The sequence below is a fragment of the Phyllobates terribilis genome, unplaced genomic scaffold (assembly GCF_046119375.1).
Source record: "Phyllobates terribilis strain yellow unplaced genomic scaffold, ASM4611937v1 Scaffold_1__5_contigs__length_1240528914, whole genome shotgun sequence".
Classification (NCBI taxonomy): domain Eukaryota; kingdom Metazoa; phylum Chordata; class Amphibia; order Anura; family Dendrobatidae; genus Phyllobates; species Phyllobates terribilis.
In genome coordinates, this window is record NW_027362761.1 from 379,434,523 (window position 1) to 379,460,442 (window position 25,920).

At 42.0% G+C, this 25,920-nt stretch overlaps 1 protein-coding gene across 2 annotated transcripts in view; it reads left to right on the forward strand.

Moving 5' to 3' along the window:
- SUSD2 (sushi domain containing 2) overlaps positions 1-25,920 on the forward strand; it is a 356,158-nt gene that overhangs the window by 148,235 nt on the left and 182,003 nt on the right. For both annotated transcript variants that reach the window (XM_073676401.1, XM_073676400.1), the window contains exons 8-10: positions 78-346; positions 436-570; positions 24,302-24,517. In XM_073676401.1, coding sequence (XP_073532502.1) covers positions 78-346; positions 436-570; positions 24,302-24,517 — 620 coding nt within the window. The remainder of the gene's footprint in view (positions 1-77; positions 347-435; positions 571-24,301; positions 24,518-25,920) is intronic.

The following is a 25,920-nucleotide window of genomic DNA, read 5'->3' on the forward strand; positions in this document are numbered from 1 at the left end:
ATTATTACACCTCCAAATATCTTATCTATTAATATTTCCAGAATGCACAAGCCTGAGTTTTTTTCCTTTTCCAATAGCCCACAGTATGCTGCAGGACAACAATGTTGCTATGATGCATCAGGAGCTCAGGTTCTAACCACTGATTCACTTGGGGGCAGCACACCTGATCGAGGTCATGACTGGGGGTCCCCCCCTTATAAAAAGCCCCCCAGAATTCCTGGTTTCTCCCATTGGCTGTATGATGTGATCACTTTCTATTACTGTTGTCTGTGGTCAGATAATTGCCATTACTACCTTGAACTAAGACCGTCCAGTGACTGTCGCACATACAAGCCCCCAAACGTAGGTGAGAAAAGATTGTCCTATAAATGGTGGGGCGTGTAATAAATGTTAAATTAGAAACTATCCTTTCTGTTCTGTTCTGTTCTGCTATAGCTTCAGCATTTGGTGAACCTCACATCATAACATTTGACGGCTTGAATTACACCTACAAGGGTAAAGGAGAGTATTATTTAGTGAAATCTACAAATCCATCTCTGAGCATCCAGTGTCGGACCACACCTTATCAAGGTAAGACTGAGCTTTATGGGTTCGCAACTATGGGCCATACAACTGTCACAGCGTGCAATAACCCCATTCATTTCTTGGATGAGACTGTGCTAGTTTCAATTGTGCTGATCAGAACTGCCCTCCACTGTGACAGGCTGTCACGGCTCGGCGAGGACTGAAATTCAGCTCTCACACTTAGCATACAGGCCCATAATAACCCTCTACATCTACTTCCTCAGATAGGGTCTCTATTACCAATATAACTATGCTTGTTGTTAAAGGAAATCAAGATTTACTGCATGACCAATATTACCAATAATATCGCTATAGAAGGTTAAATCATACCAGTACATGATCAGTACTAAACACAACTGTACCAAGACTAATATTACTCATATTACCGCAATATAAGAGATGAAAAATACTGCCATACCATAACCACATATACAGCACATGACCAATATTACCAATAATACCACTATAGAAGGTTAAATCATACCAGTACATGATGACAGAATAATGCCACCATACTGATCAGTACTAAACACAACTGTACCAAGATTAATATTACCCATATTACCGCAATATAAGAGATGACAAATACTGTCATACCATAACCACATACACAGCACATACAGTAGTGACACTACCATATTAATAATTAACTAGATTTTACTAAGGCTCAAATTTCTGCCATAGAGTGACCAAATAATGGACGCTATCAGTTCTACACCAGAGCCCTGCAGACCATATATATATATATATATATATATATATATATATATATATATATATATATATATATATATATATATATATATACACAGGGGCGGACACAGACTGTAGTGGGCCCCTGTGCAAGAACTTTTTTTGGGCCCCCCCCCCTGCCCTTCATAGGGGGCATGAAGGCCCCCCCGTGCATCTCTCATCCCCCCGTGCATCTCTGATTCCCCCCTCTCCTAGTTAATTAATTGTATTTAAAAAAAATAAAACTTTTTATACTTACCCGCAGGGCCGGCTCCAGGTTTTTGTGGGCCCTGGGCGACAGAGTTTCAGTGGCCCCTTTAACACATACCATGATTCATGATGCACAGATACCACAGAGAAATATATATATAGGCCAAGGATTTCACTTCTTACATTACATGAGTGATATCTATTGTAAATTCTACAATAGCTCAGAAACTGGCGAATCCTCACAGCGCACAGTGCAGACCGGACAGTATAGTCCTCCATACAGTATTATGGTCACCACATAGTCCTCCATACAGTATTATGGGCACCATATAATGCTCCATACAGGATACTGACCCCCTTATAATGCCCCATACAGGATACTGGTCATCATATAATGCTCCATACAGGATACTGGTCCCCATATAACGCTTCATACAGGATACTGGTCCCCATATAACGCTCCATACAGGATACTGGTCCCCATATAACACTGCATACAGAATACTGGCCCCCATATAACACTCCATACAGAATACTGACCCCCATATAACGCTCCATACAGAATATTGGCCCCCATATAATGCTCCATGCAGGCTGTTCCCCCCTTATAATGCCCCATTACACGAGCGATATCTATTGTAAATTCTACAATAGCTCAGAAACCGGTGAATCTTCACAGCGCACAGTGCAGACCGGACAGTATAGTCCTCCATACAGTATTATGGTCACCACATAGTCCTCCATACAGTATTATGGGCACCATATAATGCTCCATACAGGATACTGACCCCCTTATAATGCTCCATACAGGATACTGGTCCCCATATAATGCTCCATACAGGATACTGGTCCCTATATAACGCTCCATACAGGATACTGGTCCCCATATAACACGGCATACAGAATACTGGCCCCTATAAAATGCTCCATACAGAATACTGACCCCCATATAACGCTCCATACACAATACTGACCCCATATAACGCTCCATACAGAATACTGTCCCCCATATAACGCTCCATACAGAATACTGACCCCCATATAACACTCCATAGAGAATATTGGCCCCCATATAACGCTCCATGCAGGCTGTTCCCCCCTTATAATGCCCCATTACACAAGCGATATATTTGTAAATTCTACAATAGCTCAGAAACCGGCGAATCCTCACAGCGCACAGTGCAGACCGGACAGTATAGTCCTCCATACAGTATTATGGGCACCATATAATGCTCCATACAGGATACTGACCCCCTTATAATGCTCCATACAGGATACTGGTCCCCATATAATGCTCCATACAGGATACTGGTCCCCATATAACGCTCCATACAGAATACTGACCCCCATATAACACTCCATACAGAATATTGGCCCCCATGTAACGCTCCATGCAGGCTGTTCCCCCCCTTATAATGCCCCATGCAGGATGACACCCCCCTTTTAATGCCCTATGCAGGATGTCACCTCTACCCCCCATAAAATGCCCCATGCAGGATGTCACCTCTCCCCCCCATATAATGCCCCTTGCAGGATGTCACTTCCCCCCTTTTCAATGCCCCATGCAGTATGTCAGACCACCCCCTCCCTTACAATGCCCGATGCAGGAGGTCACACCCCCCCCTCCTTATAATGCCCCATGCAGTATGTCACACACCCACCCTCCTTATAATTCCCCATGCAGGATGTAAATTCCCCCCTCTTATAATGCCCCATGCAGGATGTCACACCCCCTCCCTTATAATGCCCCATGCAGGATGTCACACCCCCCCTCCCTTATAATGCCCCATGCAGGATGTCACTTCCCCCCTTCCCCTCTTATAATGTCCCATGCAGGATGTCACTTCCCCCTTCCCTTCTTATAATGCCCCATGCAGGATGTCACACTCCCCCCCATCCCCATATAATGCCCCTTGCAGGATGTCAATTCCCCCCTCCCTCTCTTATAATGCCCCATGCAGGATGTCACACACCCCCACCCCCATATAATGCCCCCATGCAGGATGTCACCCCCCCTCCCTTATAATGCCCCATGCAGGATGTCACTTCCCCCCTTCCCCTCTTATAATGCCCCATGCAGGATGTCACACACCCCCACCCCCATATAATGCCCCCATGCAGGATGTCAATTCCCACCCTCCCCCTCTTATAATGCCCCAAGCAGGATGTCACCCCCCATATAATGCCCCATGCAGTATGTCACCCCCCATATAATGCCCCATGCAGGATGTCACCTCTCCCCCCATATAATGCCCCATGCAGGATGTCACACCCACTCTCCCCCCACCATATAATGCCCCATGGCCCCATACATAAGAAAAAAAAAATCAAATACTCACCTCACTTCTTACCTGATGCTGATCCGGACTCCAGCATCGCCCGCGTCTTCCCGCTGTGACAGCTCAGGAGAGATCGCTCACGGTGTAAACATATCACCGCGCCCTCTGACCTGAGACGTCACAGTCAGAAGACGCTGCGGAGGCACGGGGAGGGGTAAGTATTGTGCCGGCGCCGTCATCATGTCCCAGATGTGCTCAATCGGATTCAGTTCTGGGGAACGGGCGGGCCAGTCCATAGCTTCAATGCTTTCGTCTTGCAGGAACTGCTGACACACTCCAGTCACATGAAGTCTGGCATTGTCCTGCATTAGGAGGAACCCAGGGCCAACCGCACCAGCATATGGTCTCACAAGAGGTCTGAGGATCTCATCTCGGTATCTAATGGCAGTCAGGCTACCTCTAGCGAGCACATGGAGGGCTGTGCGGCCCTCCAAAGAAATGCCACCCCACACCATTACTGACCCACTGCCAAACCGGTCATGCTGAAGGATGTTGCAGGCAGCAGGTCGCACTCCATAGCGTCTCCAGACTCTGTCACATGTGCTCAGTGTGAAGCTGCTTTCATCTGTGAAGAACACAGGGCGCCAGTGGCGACTTTGCCAATCCTGGCGTTCTGTGGCAAATGCCAAGCGTCCTGCACGGTGTTGGGCTGTGAGCACAACCTCCATCTGTGGATGTTGGGCTCTCATACCACCCTCATGGAGTTGGTTTCTAACCGTTTGTGCAGACATATGCACATTTGTGGCCTGCTGAAGGTATGTTTTTTGCAGGGCTCTGGCAGTGCTCCTCCTGTTCCTCCTTGCACAAAGGCGGAGGTAGCAGTCCTGCTGCTGGGTTGTTGCCCTCCTATGGCCCCCTCCATGCCTCCTGTTGTACTGGCCTGTCTCCTGGTAGCGCCTCCAGCCTCTGGACACTACGCTGACAGACACAGCAAACCTTCTTGCCATAGCTCGCATTGATGTGCCATCCTGGATGAGCTGCACTACCTGAGCAACTTCTGTGGGTTGTAGAGTCCGTCTCATGCTACCGCGAGTGTGAAAGCACAACCAACATTCAAAAGTGACCCAAACATCAGCCAGAACGCATTGGTACTGAGATGTGGTCTGTGGTCCCCACCTGCAGAACCACTCCTTTATTGAGTGTGTCTTGATAATTGCCAATAATTTCCATCTATTGTCTATTCCATTTGCACAACAGCATGTGAAATTGATTGTCAATCAGTGTTGCTTCCTAAGTGAACACTTTGATTTCACAGAAGTTTGATTTACTTGGAGTTATATTCTGTTGTTTAAGTGTTCCCTTTATTTTTTTGTGCAGTGTATATATAGTGTACAGATAAATCCAGTGATGTTCTCATTGATCGTAGTCATTCACTTCTCTTTTCTCTTTCATTCAGTTCAGACTGCCATGACCACTTTTTCTTTTTCTTTCCATGACTCGTCTCTGTGAAATACATATGTGACTTACTGCTTTTCCACCATCCAGCTCGCATTCCTCCTCCTCCATACAAACCATATAGTGCTATAACTAGTGCCCTAGGCAATAATGATGCTTCCTCTGTGCCAACACACAGTAATGTTGTCCTGAGCCTTCTTCTTGTAACAATATTAATGACCCCCTATTCTTCCTTATAATAATGTCCCCCTTAGCTACTTTATATTAACCCATTGTGGCTCCTTAAATTAATGTCCCCATTGTGTCTACTTATAATAATACTCCCATTACTTTTCCTTATATTAATTCTCCCTTTGTCTTTCCTTGTAGTAACCCCCCCCATTATGCCTCCTTATAATAATACCCCCATTATTCTTTTTTTATAGTAATGCCCCTCATTGTACCTTCTTATTGCTGTAATATTGCCTCCCATTGTGCCTCGGCAAAAAATTTAACTAATATTAAATTCAAAGAAAAAGAAGAGGAGCGGATAGAGTGAGAATATTATTATCCTTTAATTTTTTCAATATTTAAACTTTGTGCAAACTTTTAAATAAATTAACTTTAGCATTTTTGCTTAAATGTGAATAGGCTATCACAATATATATATTAAAGATGCACTCCCTCAAAGATTTTTTTTACTAAATCTATGTTTATCTGCATGTCCCAATTAGTTTATGTTCATAGGAGTATGAAATCCCACTAATAACTTCCCCCCTGAGGCCGGGGATACTGGCCGTGAATTCACACAGTCATCGACCTTGTATATGCTGTACACTGCAGCAGTGACTGTTCACGTTTCACCTGCTATACTGCGTAGTACTGTACATGGATGTTATCACAACACAATTCACGATTATGAAAGCACTAAAATAAGAAGACCACTGCAATGACTAATTTTAATTTTTCAATTATCTATTTATGACGTGCAGGAGGAAAAATAAATAAGGCAATGGAACCTCCTAGGCCTTCAGGTGTTTTTTTTTTCATCATTTAAAGGGGTTGTCTGGGACTTTTAAGTACCCAACCACAGCCAATATACAGTTGACAAAGCTGTGCTGTGAACCTCTACAACTGAGCACTTCAAGCCAAAGGTGACACCGGGAACAGCTGATCAGCAGAGAAGCCGGGTGTTGCACCCCTACTGATCAGATAATAGTGACCCATCCTTAGGCCTCGTTCACACGTTCAGTATTTGGTCAGTATTTTACATCAGTATTTGTAAGCGAAACACAAGAGTGGAACAATCAGGAAAAGTATAATAGAAACACGTCACCACTTTTGTATTTATCACCCACTCCTGGTTTTGGCTTACAAATACTGATGTAAAATACTGACCAAATGCTGAACGTGTAAACGTGGCAAAAAGAAAAACCATTAATGTAAAAGTCCCAGACATTCACTTAACACTTCTATTTGTAATTTTGTCTGTCTTTTGGTTTATCTACAAATTCAAGAAGATTTCCACTCAAAATGTAATTCTAAGTGTGGTAACCTTTATGTTTTAATTACAGAGTACTGTAACTGTTGATTTTCACTTTAAATGCCACCATTTTTGACTTATAGATCAAAAATTGTATTTTCTTGATCCAGAACTCCAAACGCTTTGCATATGTGTTAAGCACAATAATAACATAAAATGCAGAAATCTTTATTGCAGTGGTGGTGGTGGAATAGAAAGAGTCTGTAGAGGCCAGGGAGGCGCTTGTCATGAGGATTTGAATTGTGAACACTGAGGACAAGATGCCATTTAGGTCACCACTATAAAAGAGAAAGGTGATTTGCAATTGGTTTAATTCTTGGTGGACAAAAGAGAGAAGAATCAGCCCTGATTAAAACTTTCTGGCGAAGGGCTTTTGAGATAAGTGAATGTCCATTAGGTGGAGAATTAAAGAAGCACTCCTCCTCCCAGCAAAGTTTTTATCCTCTTAATATATTGTAGTCATCATATTATATATCACTGTGTACTTAAAATTGGTCATTTTGTCCTTCTAACCAAATAATTCTTCTCTTTTTCATTAGGTCTAAGACATCATGTGATTGAAAACAGATTAGCTGAATCCTTCTTAGTTCTATGTAGAAACAGAGACTTCCTTTTTCTACATAGTGCAGAGAAAAGAAAAGAATTAACTGGGTAGAAAGGAAAAATGAGCAATTAAAAGTAAAAAGTGCCATATAATATAATGACTGCAATATATTAAAAGGATAAAACTTTGATAGGAGTGCTTCTTTAACCCCTTAATGACCGGGCCATTTTCCGTTTTTGCGTTTTTGTTTTTTGCTCCCCTTCTTCCCAGAGCCATAACTTTTTTATTGTTAGGGCAATATGGCTTAGGTCAATGAGGGCTTATTTTTTGCGGGGCAAGTTGTACTTTTGAACGACATCACTGGTTTTATCATATCGTGTACTGGAAAACAGGAAAAAAAATTCCAAGTTCTGTGAAATTGCAAAGAAAGTGCAGTTCCACAGTGATTTTTTTTTTACCACATCCACTGGATGCTAAAATTGACCTGCCATTATAATTCTCCAGGTTATTACAAATTCGTAGACACCAAACATGTATAGGTTCTTTTTTATTTTAGTGGTGAAAAAAAATTCAAAGTTTGCTAAAAAAAAAAAAAAAAATGGCGCCATTTTCTGAGACCCATAGCGTCTCCATTTTTCAGGATCTGGGGCTGGGTGAGGACTTATTTTTTTGCGCGCTGAGCTGACATTTTTATAGATACCATTTTGGGGTAGATCCAATGTTTTGATCGCCCGTTATTGCATTTTATTGCAATGTTGCAGTGACCAAAAAAACGTAATTCTGGCGTTTAGAATTTTTTCTCCTTATGCCGTTTACTGATTGGATTAACCACTTCGCGCCAGAGCCTGTTTTTGCCTTCGTGACCGGGCCAATTTTTTCAATTCTGACCACTGTCAGTTTATGAAGTAATTACTCTGGAATGCTTCAACATATTCCCCTGATTCTGAGATTGTTTTTTCATGACATATTGTACTTCATGATAGTGGTAAAATTTCTTCGATATAACTTGCGTTTATTTGTGAAAAAATCAGAAATTTGGTGAAAATTTTGAAAATTTTGCAATTTTCAAACTTTGAATTTTCATGCCCTTAAATCAGAGAGATATGCCACACAAAATAGTTAATAAATAACATTTCCCACATGTCTACTTTACATCAGCACAATTTTGGAACCAAAATTTTTTTTTGTTAGGGAGCTATAAGGGTTAAAAGTTGACCAGCGATTTCTCATTTTTCCAACAAAATTTACAAAAACATTTTTTTAGGGACCACATCATATTTGAAGTCACTTTGAGGGGTCTTTATGACAGAAAATACCCAAAAGTGACACCATTCTAAAAACTGCACCCCTCAAGGTGCTCAAAACCACATAAAAGAACTTTATTAACCCTTCAGGTGCTTCACAGGAATTTTTGGAATGTGGAAGAAAAAAATTAACATTTAACTTTTTTCACAAAAATGTTACTTTAGACCCAATTTTTTTTATTTTCACAGGGGTAACAGGAAAAAATGGACCCCAAATTTTTTGTGCAATTTCTCTTGAGCGTGCTGATACCCCATATGTGAGGGAAAACCACTGTTTGGGCGCACTGCAGGGTTCGGAAGGGAAGGAGCGCCATTACACTTTTTGAATGTAAAATTTGTCTGAATAATTAGCAGACGCCATGTTGCGTTTGGAGAGCTCCTGATGTGCCTAAACAGTGGAAACCCCCCACAAGTGACACCATTTTGGAAACTAGACCCCTTAGGGAACTTATCTAGATGTGTGGTGAGCACCTTGAACCCCAAGGTGCTTCACAGAAGTTTATAATATTGAGCTGTAAAAATAAAATTTTCACATTTTTCCCACAAAACCGTTTTTCATCCCTTAATTTTGCATTATCATAAGGGTAATAGGATAAATTGCACCATGAAATTTGTTGTTCAATTTCTCCTGAACACGCTGATACCCCATATGTGGAGGCAAATTACTGTTTGGGCGCATGGCAGGGTTTGAAAGGGAAGGAGCGCCATTTGACTTTTTGAATGTAAAATTTGTTTGAATAATTAGCAGACGCCATGTCGCATTTGGGGAGCCCCTAATGTGCCTAAACAGTGGAAACCCACCACAAGTGCCACCATTTTGGAAACTAGACCCCTTAGGGAACTTATCTAGATGTGTGGTGAGCACCTTGCACCCCCAGCTGCTTCACAGAAGTTTATAATATTGAGCCGTAAAAATAAAATTTTCACATTTTTCCCACAAAAAATGTTTTTCATTCCCTAATTTTGTATTATCATAAGGGTAACAGGATAAATTGCACCATGAAATTTGTTGTGCAATTTCTCCTGAACACGCCGATACCCCATATGTGGAGGCAAATTACTGTTTGGGCACATGGCAGGGTTTGAAAGGGAAGGAGCGCCATTTGACTTTTTGAATGTAAAATTTGTTTGAATAATTAGCGGACGCCATGTCACATTTGGGGAGCCCCTAATGTCCCTAAACAGTGGAAACCCCCCACAAGTGACACCATTTTGGAAACTAGACCCCTTAGGGAACGTATCTAGATGTGTGGTGAGCACCTTGCACCCCCAGCTGCTTCACAGAAGTTTATAATATTGAGCCGTAAAAATAAAATTTTCACATTTTTCCCACAAAACCGTTTTTCATCCCTTAATTTTGCATTATCATAAGGGTAATAGGATAAATTGCACCATGAAATTTGTTGTGCAATTTCTCCTGAACACGCTGATACCCCATATGTGGAGGCAAATTACTGTTTGGGCGCATGGCAGGGTTTGAAAGAGAAGGAGCGCCATTTGACTTTTTGAATGTAAAATTTGTTTGAATAATTAACAGACGCCATGTCGCATTTGGAGAGCCCCTAATGTGCCTAAACAGTGGAAACCCCCCACAAGTGCCACCATTTTGGAAACGAGACCCCTTAGGGAAATTATCTAGATGTGTGGTGAGCACCTTGCACCCCCAGCTGCTTCACAGAAGTTTATAATATTGAGCCGTAAAAATAAAATTTTCACATTTTTCCCACAAAAAATGTTTTTCATTCCCTAATTTTGTATTATCATAAGGGTAACAGGATAAATTGCACCATGAAATTTGTTGTGCAATTTCTCCTGAACACGCTGATACCCCATATGTGGAGGCAAATTACTGTTTGGGCACATGGCAGGGTTTGAAAGGGAAGGAGCGCCATTTGACTTTTTGAATGTAAAATTTGTTTGAATAATTAGCGGACGCCATGTCACATTTGGGGAGCCCCTAATGTGCCTAAACAGTGGAAACCCCCCACAAGTGACACCATTTTGGAAACTAGACCCCTTAGGGAACTTATCTAGATGTGTGGTGAGCACCTTGCACCCCCAGCTGCTTCACAAAAGTTTATAATATTGAGCCGTAAAAATAAAATTTTCACATTTTTCCCATAAAAAATGTTTTTCATTCCCTAATTTTGCATTATCATAAGGGTAACAGGATAAATTGCACCATGAAATTTGTTGTACAATTTCTCCTGAGTACGCCGATACCCCATATGTGGGGGAAAACCACTGCTTTGGTGTACGGCAGGGTTCGGAAGAGAAAGAAGCGCTATGTTGGCTGGGATAGGCAGCAGACGCCATGTCACATTTGAAGAGTCGCTGACATGCCAAAACAGCAGAAACCCCCACAAGTGACCCCATTTTGTAAACTACACCTCTCAAGGAATTCATCTAGGGAAGTAGTGAGTATTTTTTAATTTTTAAATTTATACCATTGGGCAGTGAAAAAAGCATAATTATATTTTTACCACAAAAAAATGTTTCACCCTCAGATTTTACATTTTCACACAGGGCAATGGGTAAAAATGGTGCCGAAATGTGTCACACAATTTCTTCTAAAAGTGGCAATACCCCATATGTGGCTGTATCATACCGCTCAGCCGTACGGCGAGATCTGGGGGGGATGGAGCGCTATTTGACAATTGGAGAACAAATTATTGTAGAATAGGCATTTGGATTTGGGAGCACAAAATTTTCTGAATTTCTTTTGGGGGGCAAGGGTCATTTTGCTTTTCCAGAGCCTTTCTGCTACCAGTAACTTGGAAGTCCCTTATATTTTTAACAGATGACGGACCTGAGTGGGGACTAGCTTTTTTTGAGGACTGAGTTGAAGCTTTTATTGGGAACATTTTACGTAACATTTATCCGGCGCTCTAGGCTGAGCACTTACATCGGGGTTTCCATCTAAATTTCCAAGTGATGTAATTCAGATGAAACGCCTGCAGGATCCATTCACTGTAATGAGGCAGCAGAGTTACTCTGGACTCCGTCTGGCCTCTGTTTAGCGGTGTCCTTTTTTTGTGGCCAACCGCACTTTTATGCACGCCTAAAACAAATGACACCGTGGGATCCCAGGCTAGACGGCGTCCACAGTGGCCTATATCTGCCTCATTACAGGGAATCTTCCATCATGGGTTCCGGCTGAATCACGTATTTCAGAGATTTACACGGAAACTCTGGTGTAAGTGCTCAGCGCAGAGCACAGGATAAATGTGAGCAGAGCCTTACTGGGATCTTTGGGAGACATAATAAACAAATCAGTAGCAGGTGAAGAATTGGTTTTATTTATTTTTTACGCCGTTCCTAGTGTGATATAACTGATTAGATTACTTTATTCTTCGGGTCGGTGCGATTACAGAGATACCAGATTTATATCGGGTTTTTATGACTGACAGCTGTCACACACTAAAATACGCTTTTTTGCAAAATCTAGTTTTTGCATCACCATATTTTGAGAGCTATAATTTTTCCATATTTCGGCCGACAGAGTCATGTGACGGCTTGTTTTTTGCGGGACGAGTTGACATTTTTATTTGTACCATTTTTGGGAACGTGACATTTTTTGATCGCTTTCTATTCCGTTTTTTGGGAGGTAAAATTAACAAAAACAAACAATTCAGGAATTGTTTTTTGAGTTTTTTTTTTATGCCGTTCTGCGTGTGGTAAAAGTGATCAGGCAGCGTTATTCTTGGGGTCAGTACATTTACAGTGATACTACACTTATTGTATCTTTTTTATGTTTTGGCGCTTTTAAACAATTTTATAGAAAAAAATATTTTTTTTGCATTGCTTTATTCTGAGCGCTATAACTTTTTTATTTTTCGGCTGATGGAGCTGTATGGCAGCTTTTTTTTTGCGGAACAAGATGACGTTTTCAGCGGTACAATTTTTATTTCTATTTTGTTTTTTGATCGCATTTTTTTCCACTTTTTGTTTGGCGATATGATGAAAAAGCATATTTTTTTGCTCCGTTTTTTATTTATTTTTATTACGGTGTGCACAGAAGGAGTTAATTAGTGTGACAGTTTTATAGCTCGGGTTTTTTCGGACGCGACGATACCAAATATGTGTACTCTTTTTGGTTTTGTAAAAATATACGGATTTATTGGTTTAATATTTTATTTATTTATTTTTATTTATTTTGTGATTTTTTTTTTTAATAGTTTAAAAACTTTTTTTTTACTTTTTTTTACATTTTTACTTAGTCCCTGTATGGGACATTAATTTTTATTTTTCTGATCACTGATCTCATGTAATGTAATAGACATATATTACATTACATGAGATCTTCCCTGACTGTTTCAGTCAGTCTCCTGTCTGGCTCAGCTTGCAGGCTGAACCAGATAGGACACCATATATTGCAGAGCTGGAGGCGGTCATGTGACCTCCAGCTGCCATAGCAACCCAGGGTCCTGGAAGGAAACGGAAGTCTTCAGAGAGGTAAGACGACCCCCTCTCCTCCTGCTGTCTCCTACATGCCGCGATCACTATAGATCGCAGCATATAGAAGACAGCAAGGGGTTAACATCACTGGGACCTGATCTAATCAGGTTCCGATGATGTTCCCTGTCAGAGCTAACGCTCTGCACCGGAATCGCAGCGCTTGCAGGACCCTGGGGGTCCTGAGCGCTGCGAGACCACCCACCGTTTTTAAACGTCGGCGCTGCACAGAGCCCGGCAAGCGCCGACGTTTATCTACAGTGGGCGGTCGGGAACCGGTTAATTCTTTTTTTATATTGATAGATTGGGCTATTCTGAACGTGGCGATACCATATATGTGTATGTGTGTTTTTTTTATTGTCTTACTTTGAATGGGGCGAAAGGGGGGTGATTTAAACTTTTATATTTTTTTCATTTTTTTATATTTTTAAAAATATTTTCTTTTTACTTTTTGCAAGCTTGAATAGTTTCCATGGGAGACTAGAAGCGGCACTTGTCTGATCTTCTGTACTACACACAGGCAATGATCAGATCGCCTGTGTGTCGCAGATTTACTCACTTTCTATGAGCACCGACCGCTGGGCGGCAGTCATAGCAATCTGGCAATGACAACCGCAGGGGTCTCCTGCAGACCCCGGGTTGTCATGCCAACCCATCAGCGACCCGTGATCATGTAACGGGGTCGCGGATGGCCGGGGCCAGTGAAGCGCTTCCCAGGAGAGTGAGTTAAATGCCGGTGTCAGAGATTGACAGCGGCATTTAACTAGTTAACAGCCGCGGGTGGATCGCGATTCCACCCGCGGCTGTTGCGGGCACATGTCAGCTGTACAGATCAGTTGACATGTGCCCAGAAAGGTGTGGGCTCCGTCGTGTGTCATACTATTACGGCACAAGTCATAAAGGGGTTAAAAGAAGCCTCTGGGTGCATCTCCAGAGGTATCACTTGGATTGATGAGCCTGCAAAGGACATCCAACTTGTGCTTTTTTTTCCTGCTAGATGGTAGGTGAAGGTATTATTAAAAAAAGGGAAGAAGAGTGATCTCTGAGTGGCCTTTGTGCTGACTAAAAATACTCCAAATTTTTAAGATCCCTGTAGATGGTCACCATTAAGTAGATGTCGCCATTTCTGTAGAGATAATTTTTAAGACTAAGAGTTCAAGATCACCAATGGAGAAGTTCCTTTCAACTGGAGAAAAATTCTTGGAGAAAAACCTGCTGGGATAGTATCTAGATTCTGAAGAATTTTTTTTATAGAAATGCCTCTGCACCAATAGCAGAGGCATCCATTTCAAGGAAGAATGGTCTGTCCACCGTAGTCTTCTGTTAGACCAGAACACTGGAAAAACAAAATGAAAATTGCCTTAAGGCTTGAACAGCAAAATGTGACCAGTTTCAAGAATTTGAACCCTTCCAAAGGAGACCTGCAATATGAGCTACCACTTGATTATAGCTTTTTATGACCTGGTGGTAATAGTTTGCAAAGCTTATGAATCTTTGAAGTACTTTAAGACCAATGTGTTGTAGCCAATACAAAATAGCAAAACATTTATCTGGGTCCATACACAGACCTGTAGAAGAGATGATAAATTTTAGAAATGGCAATTCATGACACTCAAATAGACATTTTTTCAGCTTGGCAAAGGGAGAGTTTTGTCACAGTTAATTCAAAATGGAGCAGACATGAAGACAGTGTATAGGCCTCTGGAGAAGATTAAGATGTCATCTAGATAATCTAGAAATATTGTATCTAGACTAATGTCACTTTGAAAAATGAAGGTTTTTTGCGCATAATTTGGCCAATTTATGTGTGCCCATCAACCACGACAAGGTCACCTTCGTATGATGGGAAACTACGCTACGCTACCACTAGATATGCCACTCTTGGGCTGTAAGCCTGTATGGACAATATGTCTTTGCTTGGGCTTTTAACCTACAATGTATGGGCTGGTAGAGCTAGTTAAAACCACCTGTGACTGAATGGGAGGGACACATGGTCAGAAAAAAAGGCTGTCAAACTTCTAATAGTGTGAACACGTACCTGCTGCAATGCTCCAGGAGCGGGATCCCAAAAATGATTAATAGAAAAAAGAGAGGGGTCGCTCACTGGTCTATTCGGGTGCTCTGAAGAAAAGAGTAATCTCAATTGCAAAAAGAACTTCGGCACTCCATACATGAAAATATAAGAAATATTGTATCTAGACTAATGTCACTTTGAAAAATGAAGGTTTTTTGCGCATAATTTGGCCAATTTATGTGTGCCCATCAACCACGACAAGGTCACCTTCGTATGATGGGAAACTACGCTACGCTACCACTAGATATGCCACTCTTGGGCTGTAAGCCTGTATGGACAATATGTCTTTGCTTGGGCTTTTAACCTACAATGTATGGGCTGGTAGAGCTAGTTAAAACCACCTGTGACTGAATGGGAGGGACACATGGTCAGAAAAAAAGGCTGTCAAACTTCTAATAGTGTGAACACGTACCTGCTGCAATGCTCCAGGAGCGGGATCCCAAAAATGATTAATAGAAAAAAGAGAAGGGTCGCTCACTGGTCTATTCGGGTGCTCTGAAGAAAAGAGTAATCTCAATTGCAAAAAGAACTTCGGCACTCCATACATGAAAATATAAGAAATATTGTATCTAGACTAATGTCACTTTGAAAAATGAAGGTTTTTTGCGCATAATTTGGCCAATTTATGTGTGCCCATCAACCACAACAAGGTCACCTTCGTATGATGGGAAACTACGCTACGCTACCACTAGATATGCCACTCTTGGGCTGTAAGCCTGTATGGACAATATGTCTTTGCTTGGGCTTTTAACCTACAATGTATGGGCTGGTAGAGCTAGTTAAAACCACCTGTGACTGAATGGGAGGGACACATGGTCAGAAAAAAAGGCTGTCAAACTTCTAATAGTGTGAACACGTACCTGCTGCAATGCTCCAGGAGCGGGATCCCAAAAATGATTAATAGAAAAAAGAGAGGGGTCGCTCACTGGTCTATTCGGGTGCTCTGAAGAAAAGAGTAATCTCAATTGCAAAAAGAACTTCGGCACTCCATACATGAAAATATAAGAAATATTGTATCTAGACTAATGTCACTTTGAAAAATGAAGGTTTTTTGCGCATAATTTGGCCAATTTATGTGTGCCCATCAACCACGACAAGGTCACCTTCGTATGATGGGAAACTACGCTACGCTACCACTAGATATGCCACTCTTGGGCTGTAAGCCTGTATGGACAATATGTCTTTGCTTGGGCTTTTAACCTACAATGTATGGGCTGGTAGAGCTAGTTAAAACCACCTGTGACTGAATGGGAGGGACACATGGTCAGAAAAAAAGGCTGTCAAACTTCTAATAGTGTGAACACGTACCTGCTGCAATGCTCCAGGAGCGGGATCCCAAAAATGATTAATAGAAAAAAAGAGAGGGGTCGCTCACTGGTCTATTCGGGTGCTCTGAAGAAAAGAGTAATCTCAATTGCAAAAAGAACTTCGGCACTCCATACATGAAAATATAAGAAATATTGTATCTAGACTAATGTCACTTTGAAAAATGAAGGTTTTTTGCGCATAATTTGGCCAATTTATGTGTGCCCATCAACCACGACAAGGTCACCTTCGTATGATGGGAAACTACGCTACGCTACCACTAGATATGCCACTCTTGGGCTGTAAGCCTGTATGGACAATATGTCTTTGCTTGGGCTTTTAACCTACAATGTATGGGCTGGTAGAGCTAGTTAAAACCACCTGTGACTGAATGGGAGGGACACATGGTCAGAAAAAAAGGCTGTCAAACTTACAGCTCAAGAGTGGCATATCTAGTGGTAGCGTAGCGTAGTTTCCCATCATACGAAGGTGACCTTGTCATGGTTGATGGGCACACATAAATTGGCCAAATTATGCGCAAAAAACCTTCATTTTTCAAAGTGACATTAGTCTAGATACAATATTTCTTATATTTTCATGTATGGAGTGCCGAAGTTCTTTTTGCAATTGAGATTACTCTTTTCTTCAGAGCACCCGAATAGACCAGTGAGCGACCCCTCTCTTTTTTCTATCTAGATAATCTAAACATATTGGTAGAGGATGTTATGGAAGGGTTCATTAATGACATTCTGCAATACAGCCAGTGCATTGCATGATGAGATATTGATAATGACCATCATGGCATTGAATGCAGTTTTTCACTCATCTTTCTCTTTAATGCAGATTAGGTTGTAAGCTCCACTCAGATCAAATTTGGTATAAATGGAAGCGCTTTTATTCTAATCAAATGACTCAGAGAGGAGGGGCAATTAAAGATGAGCGGATCATTCTGCAGAGAATCGAGTTTGTGTCGAGTTTCTTGAAATTCGCTGTTTCACGCAAACTCATTTTGAGTTTCGATTCACAGGTTGCAAAAAGTAAAAACCTGCCTGGCACTATTTCCCACACTGCTGAAGGATCAGAGAGCAGGCTAGAGTAGGCTAACATTTTGCATTGCCACTTTGGCCTCCCCATAATGCCCTGCAACTGTGACATCTTACGGTTCAACATACCTTGTATGATGGTGGTCAGTATCTGGACCATCTGAGAGCACAGTTTGTATAGCAGAGTGGTTTTCCACCTGCAGAGTACAGGATACATCTCGCTCTCCTGTAGAGTGTAAACTCTTATTGTCAGTAGGGTCCTCTCTTTCTCTGCCCTGTAAATTGTAAGCTCTTAACGTCAGCAGGGTTCTCTCTCTCTCCTGTAGAGTGTAAGCTCTTATGGTCAGCGAATCCTCTCTCTCGCATGTAAAAGTGTAAGCTCTTTTGGTCAGCAATGTCCTCTCTGTCTCCTCTCCCCCAATTGTACTTTCTGAGCAATTACAAGCTTTCCAGTATTGAGATTCACAGAAATATATTGAACACATATCGATTTTTTGGGGTAAATTCTGCAAAAATGGCAAATTCAAATTTCAAAAGATCTGCTCTGGATCTTCTAGGGGCAATAGATAATGGTCTTTCACAGTGATTTTATTTAAACTCTGATAGTCAATGCAGTGAGTCTGCATCGGCCATAGACATAAACTTCCAGACTAATCCCCTTTCCATAGAAGATATACTCTCCCTCTGGGTGGTTCTGTAGCTGGAAGCAGAGGTATAGGGCATTCAAATGTCCAATGAGGAGTTAGCTTTTCTTCCCTTTGACTGGAAAAGACATCTGTGAAGTGCTGGTACGGAATGGGCAAATTGGAGGGAATGGAGGAAGAGCAAAGTTTCAGAGGATATTGTTAAGATAGAGCTTTTAGGCATTTTTGAAAACGAAAATATCACCACTGGATGATCTGGTTGGATGACCAATTAATAACCAGGGTATGTAGCCTTAAACCACGGAAGACCCAATAGCAAAGGTGCATTAAAAAGTGCCATAACTAAAAAATAAATATCACAAACATGTAGGGTCACCTTCTCAATCCTGAATTGGGTACCAGGAATTGCTGAGATAAATTTCAGAGCCGTTTGAAGGGAAACAAAAGGAATTTTCAGCCTTCTGGCTAGAGAAAAGTCAATGAAATTTTCTGCAGCTCTGGAATTAAAGAAGACTTGTCCCATAAACTCAGAGAAATAAAAAAAGAGAGACATAGGTACCACAAGCTTGTGTTCAGTGGAGGAAACTGTTAATTTCAATGCAATCACTCCTCTTTGGTTTAAGTTCTGTGGTTTAGCTATTTAGCCTTGAGTTTGCAACAGTTCATTTGGGCATGATCCATTTTCCCACAATAAACACAAATTCTTTCTGTCAGGCAATGGGATCTTTCAGGCCGTACACAAGTTCCTGTGCGACCTTTCAGGAGGGAGTCTTTGAAGATGCTCTCCTGAACATTACTCAAAAATCTTGAGCCTTCTCCACTGATCTTTCTTTAAAACATAAATCCACTTATGTGACAAGAAAAATAGGATCTTCAAGGGAAAATGGCAAATCTTTACCATCAAGTTTGTCCTTGATCCGACTAGATAGTCTAGCATAGAAAATAGCCAGAAGAGTGTGTTATTGTTTTAGGCCAGCGGGGGAAACCTTTTGTCTGCCAGGGGCCATTTGGATATTTATACCATCCTTTGGGGGCAGTACAAATCGCATGCTAACTCTGCCCAAAAAGTATGTCCTGATGCTAGCACTGGTGTAAAGATGTAGTCTTTTCACTGCACGCTCCTCAGCGTTCAGTAGTGAGCGCTGCATGCATGTGCTCACAGAGCAAGAAGAAACTAAAGGGCCGGCGGCTGTCAAAACACATCTGCCAACCCAAGCACTGCGATACCCGGGAAGGTATCATTGTGGGCCCATGGTCCTGAGAATCCACACCCCTGTTTTGATAACATGCTTCAGAATTGGATGGAATAATATCCCACAGAATTAGTCCCTAAGATGAAATATAGAGTCAGCGGCTGAGTGGACACGAGGTGGTTCGCCAAACGCTCAATGGAAGGCAGACAGTAAGGAAGGTAAAGAATACATCAAACGATCAATCCCATTATGGTGCTGTCCCACCCAAGGCATCTTCAGTCAGCAAAGAAAAAATATATGCCACTTTTGACTAGTCAGAAAACATTGTTGAAAACAAGGTTCAAAATGTATGGTATATTGGTTTACAAAGCCTTACCAAGCCTTAGAGGAGATCCAGGAGTAAGCAAAACCAGCAGGAGTAGGCATATGTGGAGATGTTCCACAAGAAGAATGTCCTGTAAATGAAGATGGCTGAGGAAGATGTTGGGGAGTTGAATAATTTGGAGTCAATGAATCCATACAAGCTAAGAAGTCATACACAGTCTGCACAACCTCCGATTGGCTCTCAACAAGTTGCACAACCAATCCAGATACATCCTTTGTATCCAGTGGCAAAGGTGTTGAAACCACTGCACCTTTGGATTCCATTATCTGAGTATTCTGTTAATGGATCACCTTGTGAGGTGGATCATCTAAGTCGTAGATCAGGGTGTACAGCACTGACTGTAGAAGATGATGCAGCAGAAAAGGACAGATCAAGGTGAATGATGACCAGGAGAGCAGGGTATGCAGGAGAGCACATGGGCAAGTGGAGATGAAAGCATTAGATGCTGCTGGAAGGCAGTATTATACAGGAACAGCAGAGAAACATATGTCTGGAATTTGCAGCACCAATATGGTTAATAGCGTAAGGAAGTATATGTAGTCAGAACTTGTAGCAGGTATATGGCTAATAACAATATGTGCAATCAGGAACTGGTAGCAGAAATATGGTTAATAGCAGAGTCAGCTGGCTGAATCAGAGTGAGGCAGATAAGGCTCATTCCTGCAAGAGCACGTAATTAGCTGCTATACTTTCTTGAATAGTCAAAGCTTATAGCTGCATGAGCTTCCCTTAAAACCCCTTGGGTGATGTTGTCAGTGGTGTCTTCCGGGTTAATAGATTAACCCAGTGGAGACTAGTACAGAGGGAGCCAGCCATTAGAAAAGGGAGAAAGGTCTAGTACTGGAGCCAGGATAGGCAAGTGAGAACAGGAAAGGAAATATAGTGAATTAAGTAAACCTATCATGTAGAAGATATCGACTCCTTCAGGGGAATATTTTTTTTTGCTTAAATGCATGTATTTTTGGTTAAAAATAATTCTTACCATCGGGTTTCATTAAAAAATGTTGCAATGTTTGCCTTTTAGCCTTCTATAATGTCTGTATTGCACTGTCTATTGCTGACTGCAAAATTTTTCTAATTGGTTTTCATTACATATTTTGCTCTGTTTGTCTTCTAAACCCACTGTATTACACTGTCTATTGCTGCCTGGATTGGTTAGATAATAACTTCCCAATTGCTGAGGGTATGACAGCTGGGTCCCCCACTGAAAACAGCTGAGTGCAGCACTCGGCTATCTCTGGTGGTCCCATTAACAATGAATGGAGCAGCAATATACATGATCAGCCACTTCTCCATTCACACAAGGCTTTTCAGAATCCAGGTTCTCTGTAGAGGTGGGGACACTAACAGTCGGACACCCAGTGATTGGGAAGTCATAACTTCTAAATTTGAGATTACCCCTTTAACTGGGAATCCATTTGTAAGAGTTTGTAACTCCTAGCATTCACCTTCCGAGTTCTTCTCAGCTGATTTATTACCACAAAGTTGAGCTAAACTTTTGATTGGTCATAAATCAGCTGACAGCTGCTCTGTAGAAGGAGAGTAAGAGCTAAAAACACTGCTGTCAAAACATAGCACAACATAGTCTATAGAAGGCAAAATTTTCAATACAACCCACTGGAAAACTTTTTTTTAATGTGACTGAAATGCAAAAAATTATTTTTAAATCAAAATATATGCATTTAAGTAGGAAAGAAAATCACCTCAAAAGTTGTCCATATTATTTAAGTTGCATGTTTTCCACACAAAATGTAAAAAATAGACATATATTAATAAATCATAAGGCATAGTTAATTTTACTTACAGGGATATTGACATTTTTCTTTTAGATGCTTCAGTCATTTTTTTTTTTAAGTCACAATGGGAAGTGACATAATATTCGTTTCTGATTTGGAATTGGATCCTCAGCAAAAGTGTAACGGGTCTGGGAGGCGGAACCTCTGAGCAACTATACAAGGGGGCGGTCCTTGTAAGGAAGCGGGTGGCTCCCAGGGAAGACGGGCAGGTAGTCACGGCAAGTGACAGGGACAGTCTCTGGGTAGAAGGACAGGTAGTCACGGCAAGTGACAGGGACAGTCTCTGGGTAGAAGGGCAGGTAGTCACGGCAAGTGACAGGGACAGTCTCAGGGTAGAAGGACGGGTACTCACGGCAAGTGACAGGGACAGTCTCTGGGTAGAAGGACAGCAGGCAGGTGACTGGTGAGCGCTCCCAGGTGAGCGGGCGAGAGTCTCTGGACAGGCAGGTGATCACGGCTAGTGACGGCAGAGTCTCCAGGTAGGCTAGCAGGCAGGTAGCAGGTGAGCGCTCCTAGGTGAGCAGACGAGAGTCTCTGGACAGGCAGGTGGTCACGGCAAGTGACGGCGGAGCCTCCAGGTGGGCTAGCCGGCAGGTAGCAGATGAGCGCTCCCAGGTGAGCAGACAAGAGTCTCTGGACAGGCAGGTGGTCACGGCAAGTGACGGCGGAGCCTCCAGGTAGGCTAGCAGGCAGGTAGCAGATGAGCGCTCCCAGGTGAGCGGGCAGGCTGGTCCATAGACAGACTGACAGGTGTCGGAAGGCAGACCGTCGGACCGCAGGCTTGCAAGCAGGTAAACGGATATCTGGCAGGTATCAAGCAGGAATCTGGCAGGTGACTGGCAGGTAACAGGCAGGAATCTGGCAGGTGACTGGCAGGTAACAGGCAAGTATCTGGCAGGTGACTGGCAGGTAACTGGAAACGGGACCTGAGGGCTGAAGCAGAGTGAAGGCTTTGCAACAACATTGCTCGGGCACCTCCATTTTGGAGGAGGTGCCTTATATATGGTGAAGTCCTCCAGCCATTGGCCGGGGACTCCTTAGAACGGCGCGCGCGGCCCCTTTAAGAGAGGGGGAGCGCGCGCGCGCCCTAAGCACCGTGGCCGGGAAGCAGCGCGCGCTGCCAGCAGAGCGGGAGGAAGACGCCGGGCACGGAGTGGAGAGGTGAGGGGAACAGCGTCCCTGCCTAGCAGGAGGCAGGGATGCCGACGCTACAAAAAGTTCAACAACTGAAAATGACATTGCAATTTTGTCAATACATTCAATCAATAGCAAAATGACAGCCTTACCATCAGTTGTAGAAAAGCTTTCTTGAAAGTGACAACAAATATGGTTGTACTCCCTTCTTATATTTGCAAAAACGGCAGCAACAACAAAACTGAACAAAATCAATAAATTTAAAAAAAATTTTGGCCACAGCTCTATATTTTAATTTATTAATATAATCCCATGTACACTTTTCGGGGGCGGAAATACTCAAGTTGGATAGATACAGCTTTATCTTATAAACTAAAAATATGTGACATTAATATCAATAGAAGTATGTAACCACCGCATTAGAATTAGAATCATCCTTTCCCCACTTTGTCATTTTGCAGTCTGAGGAAAGGACACACTTCTTCTTGGTTTGGATGTTTTTTCTCCTGTTGGATATTATTATTTTACGCACTTAGACTACCTTCAAAAAAGAAAGTAAAATGCATTTTAAAGACTCTAACTTTACACCACTTCTTGCACCTAAGATTTGGTGCACGCCAGTAATTAATTTGGTGTATTTTACAAATAAACTTAGCCAGACCAACTTTTTTTGGTTATTTAGGCTTAAATAGTATTTAAAACCCTAATAAATATTACACATAGCATGTATGCCAGAGTTCTGGCTCAATATAAGGGCAGGTGCAGATGAGCGTATTATCGGTCTGAATGTGAGCCGAGAAAACATCGGATCGCACTCGGACCAATGTTGTTCTATGTGGCCGTGCACATGTCCGATCTTTTCTTCGGACCGAGTCTGTTTAAGAAAAAAATCTCTGCATGCCCGAGTTTGATCCGATATTTGGATACTCGGCAATGCAAGTCAATGGAAACCATCAGACTGCACTTGGATGACTTCTGAATGCAGTCCGATTTCCACGGACTGAAACAATGGAGAAGAGGAAGACTTTTTTTTTCCATCTTTTCATCCGAGGAAATAGGGGCACATTATGATCACACTGAGCACACTCTGATCAGAGTCTGTGATTAGCATAATTGATCCAATCTTCTCAGATGACAAAAAATACACTTGCCTGCACCAGCCCTAAGACAGAATTCCGGTAAATTCTAGCTAGTATATATGTCCAAATATGTTTTACTACATGTTTTTGGTGTTTTTTTTGGCTGTGCTTTTAACATTACAAGTCATGTGATTAATAACATGTGCTTCTTAGATTCCTTAGAATCACGTGATTTTTATGAAAATATGCAACAAAAACACGAAAAAAAAACAATAAACATTGACATATGCATTTAAAAAAATTTTGAAAAAATTGTGGTTGCTGTGATCCCTTGAGAAAAACCATCAACAAAAAAAAAACAAGTGAAAAAAACAAGTGAAGTGGAAAGAAAACCCTATCGACAAAAATGGAGTAAATCTACTGTTTGATATTGTCTTATTGATCTCAGCAACTGGAAACAGCGTTATCTTGTTCAGTATTGTGCGATTGTAAACTATGTGTGAACAATTTCTTTAACATTTCCTCAATTTTTGTTAAATTTAGACATCTGAGCTTTTAACTTTGGTTTCTCCTCGTTTTAAAGGCATAAAATCAAAAGTTATTGCAACATATCGTGAGAGAGCTCGGCGCTCATCATCTGACACGGTAAAGGTGGCCAGCATTTCTTCAGTGGCCATGCAGGAAGAAGACTCTAATGTCGTGGAGGTGCGGTTGAAAAACCAAACACAAGATGTGCTAGAAACTCTACTGAATGGAGAAATCCTTAGCTTTAAAGAGCAGAGTTGGATGGATATGAAAGGTCGGTGTCTGTGAGAACCCCTGTATAGCAGAACTCTGTGCATGTATAGTGGAGGACAGTGCATTTAGTCCTTATTGCTGTGTGCAATGATGGCTTGTGTATGGCATTTTAATGCAAATTTTTTTTCTCCAAGAAACAATGTTTTTAGCTCAGAATATCTCTACATTTATTTACTTACTTCTGTAAACCTGTACTTATGTTACCAATATAGCACCAACATATTCCATTAAAAGATATTAGATTCATACCATACGAAATTGGAGGTACATGGGTCCACATGGCACATGGTGGGTACAGTGTCTTCTCATAGACTACTTATTATGGCAACATGCAACCCAGAACTTTTATGCCATCATAACACAGTCACTAGTGTTGAGCGAGCATGCTCGACACTGCTCGGTACTCGCCCGAGCATCTCACTATTCGGGATGTTTGGCGAGCACCGAGCATTTCCGGGTTACTCGGGCGGGAGCTCGGGTCTCCGCCCTGCATGTTTGGCGCTCTTTACAGAGCCAATGAACATGGAGGGATTGCCAGCCAGTCACTGTAATGCCGCAGCCATGTTGGTTGTAGGCATTACAGTGATTGGCTGGCCGCACAGCGTCACCTCGAGTATTTAAAACCGGGCGCCGCCATCTTGGACGCAGTCGCTCCGGATCAGACAGTGTAGGGAGAGTGCTGCTGAGCTAGGGAGAGATTTATACTGCGAAATAGGTAGTGTAGGGTCTCTAAAGCCTGCAAAATCAAACAAACAGTCCTTCTGAGGACTAATATCCATCCCAGATATCAGGCAGGCAGGCAAGCTGTATAGGAGACGCAGTGGTTATACCAACAAACACTGCATTACAGTCCTGTGTGCTGCTGCTGCTCAAATTGCTAGACTTTTTTTTTTTCATCTAAATCCTCTTTTTTTTTTTTTTTTTCCCTCAGTCAGACTGTACAAATACCCAACGTATTAACCTTTTGGTATTCTCCCCCCCCCAAAAAAAATTGAGTGTTCAGACACAAATATATCTGTTTAAAAGAGTCTGGTTTCGGCCAGATAACTAGAACTGTGGTTTTTCAGTTCCACGGTTCAAATCTGGGTGTTATCCACCTTTTTGCCTTTTTTCCATAAAAAAAAAACAGTTTGAGTGTATCGGTGACTGTTCAGACACAAATATATCTATTTAAAAAAAGTCTGGTATACGCCAGGAAATTAGAACTGTGGTTTTCCTCTTCCACGGTTCTAATCTACTTTCTATTACCCTTTTGTCATTGATAGTGCCAGTGTAAGCTATTTTACTTCATTTACAATGGGCAAGGCGCGTGGCAAGGGATGTGGAACTGGACGTTCTGGTGATGGTGCGTGCAGAGGACGGGGCCGTGGCCAAGGTGAAAATGTGCCACAACCAACAATCACA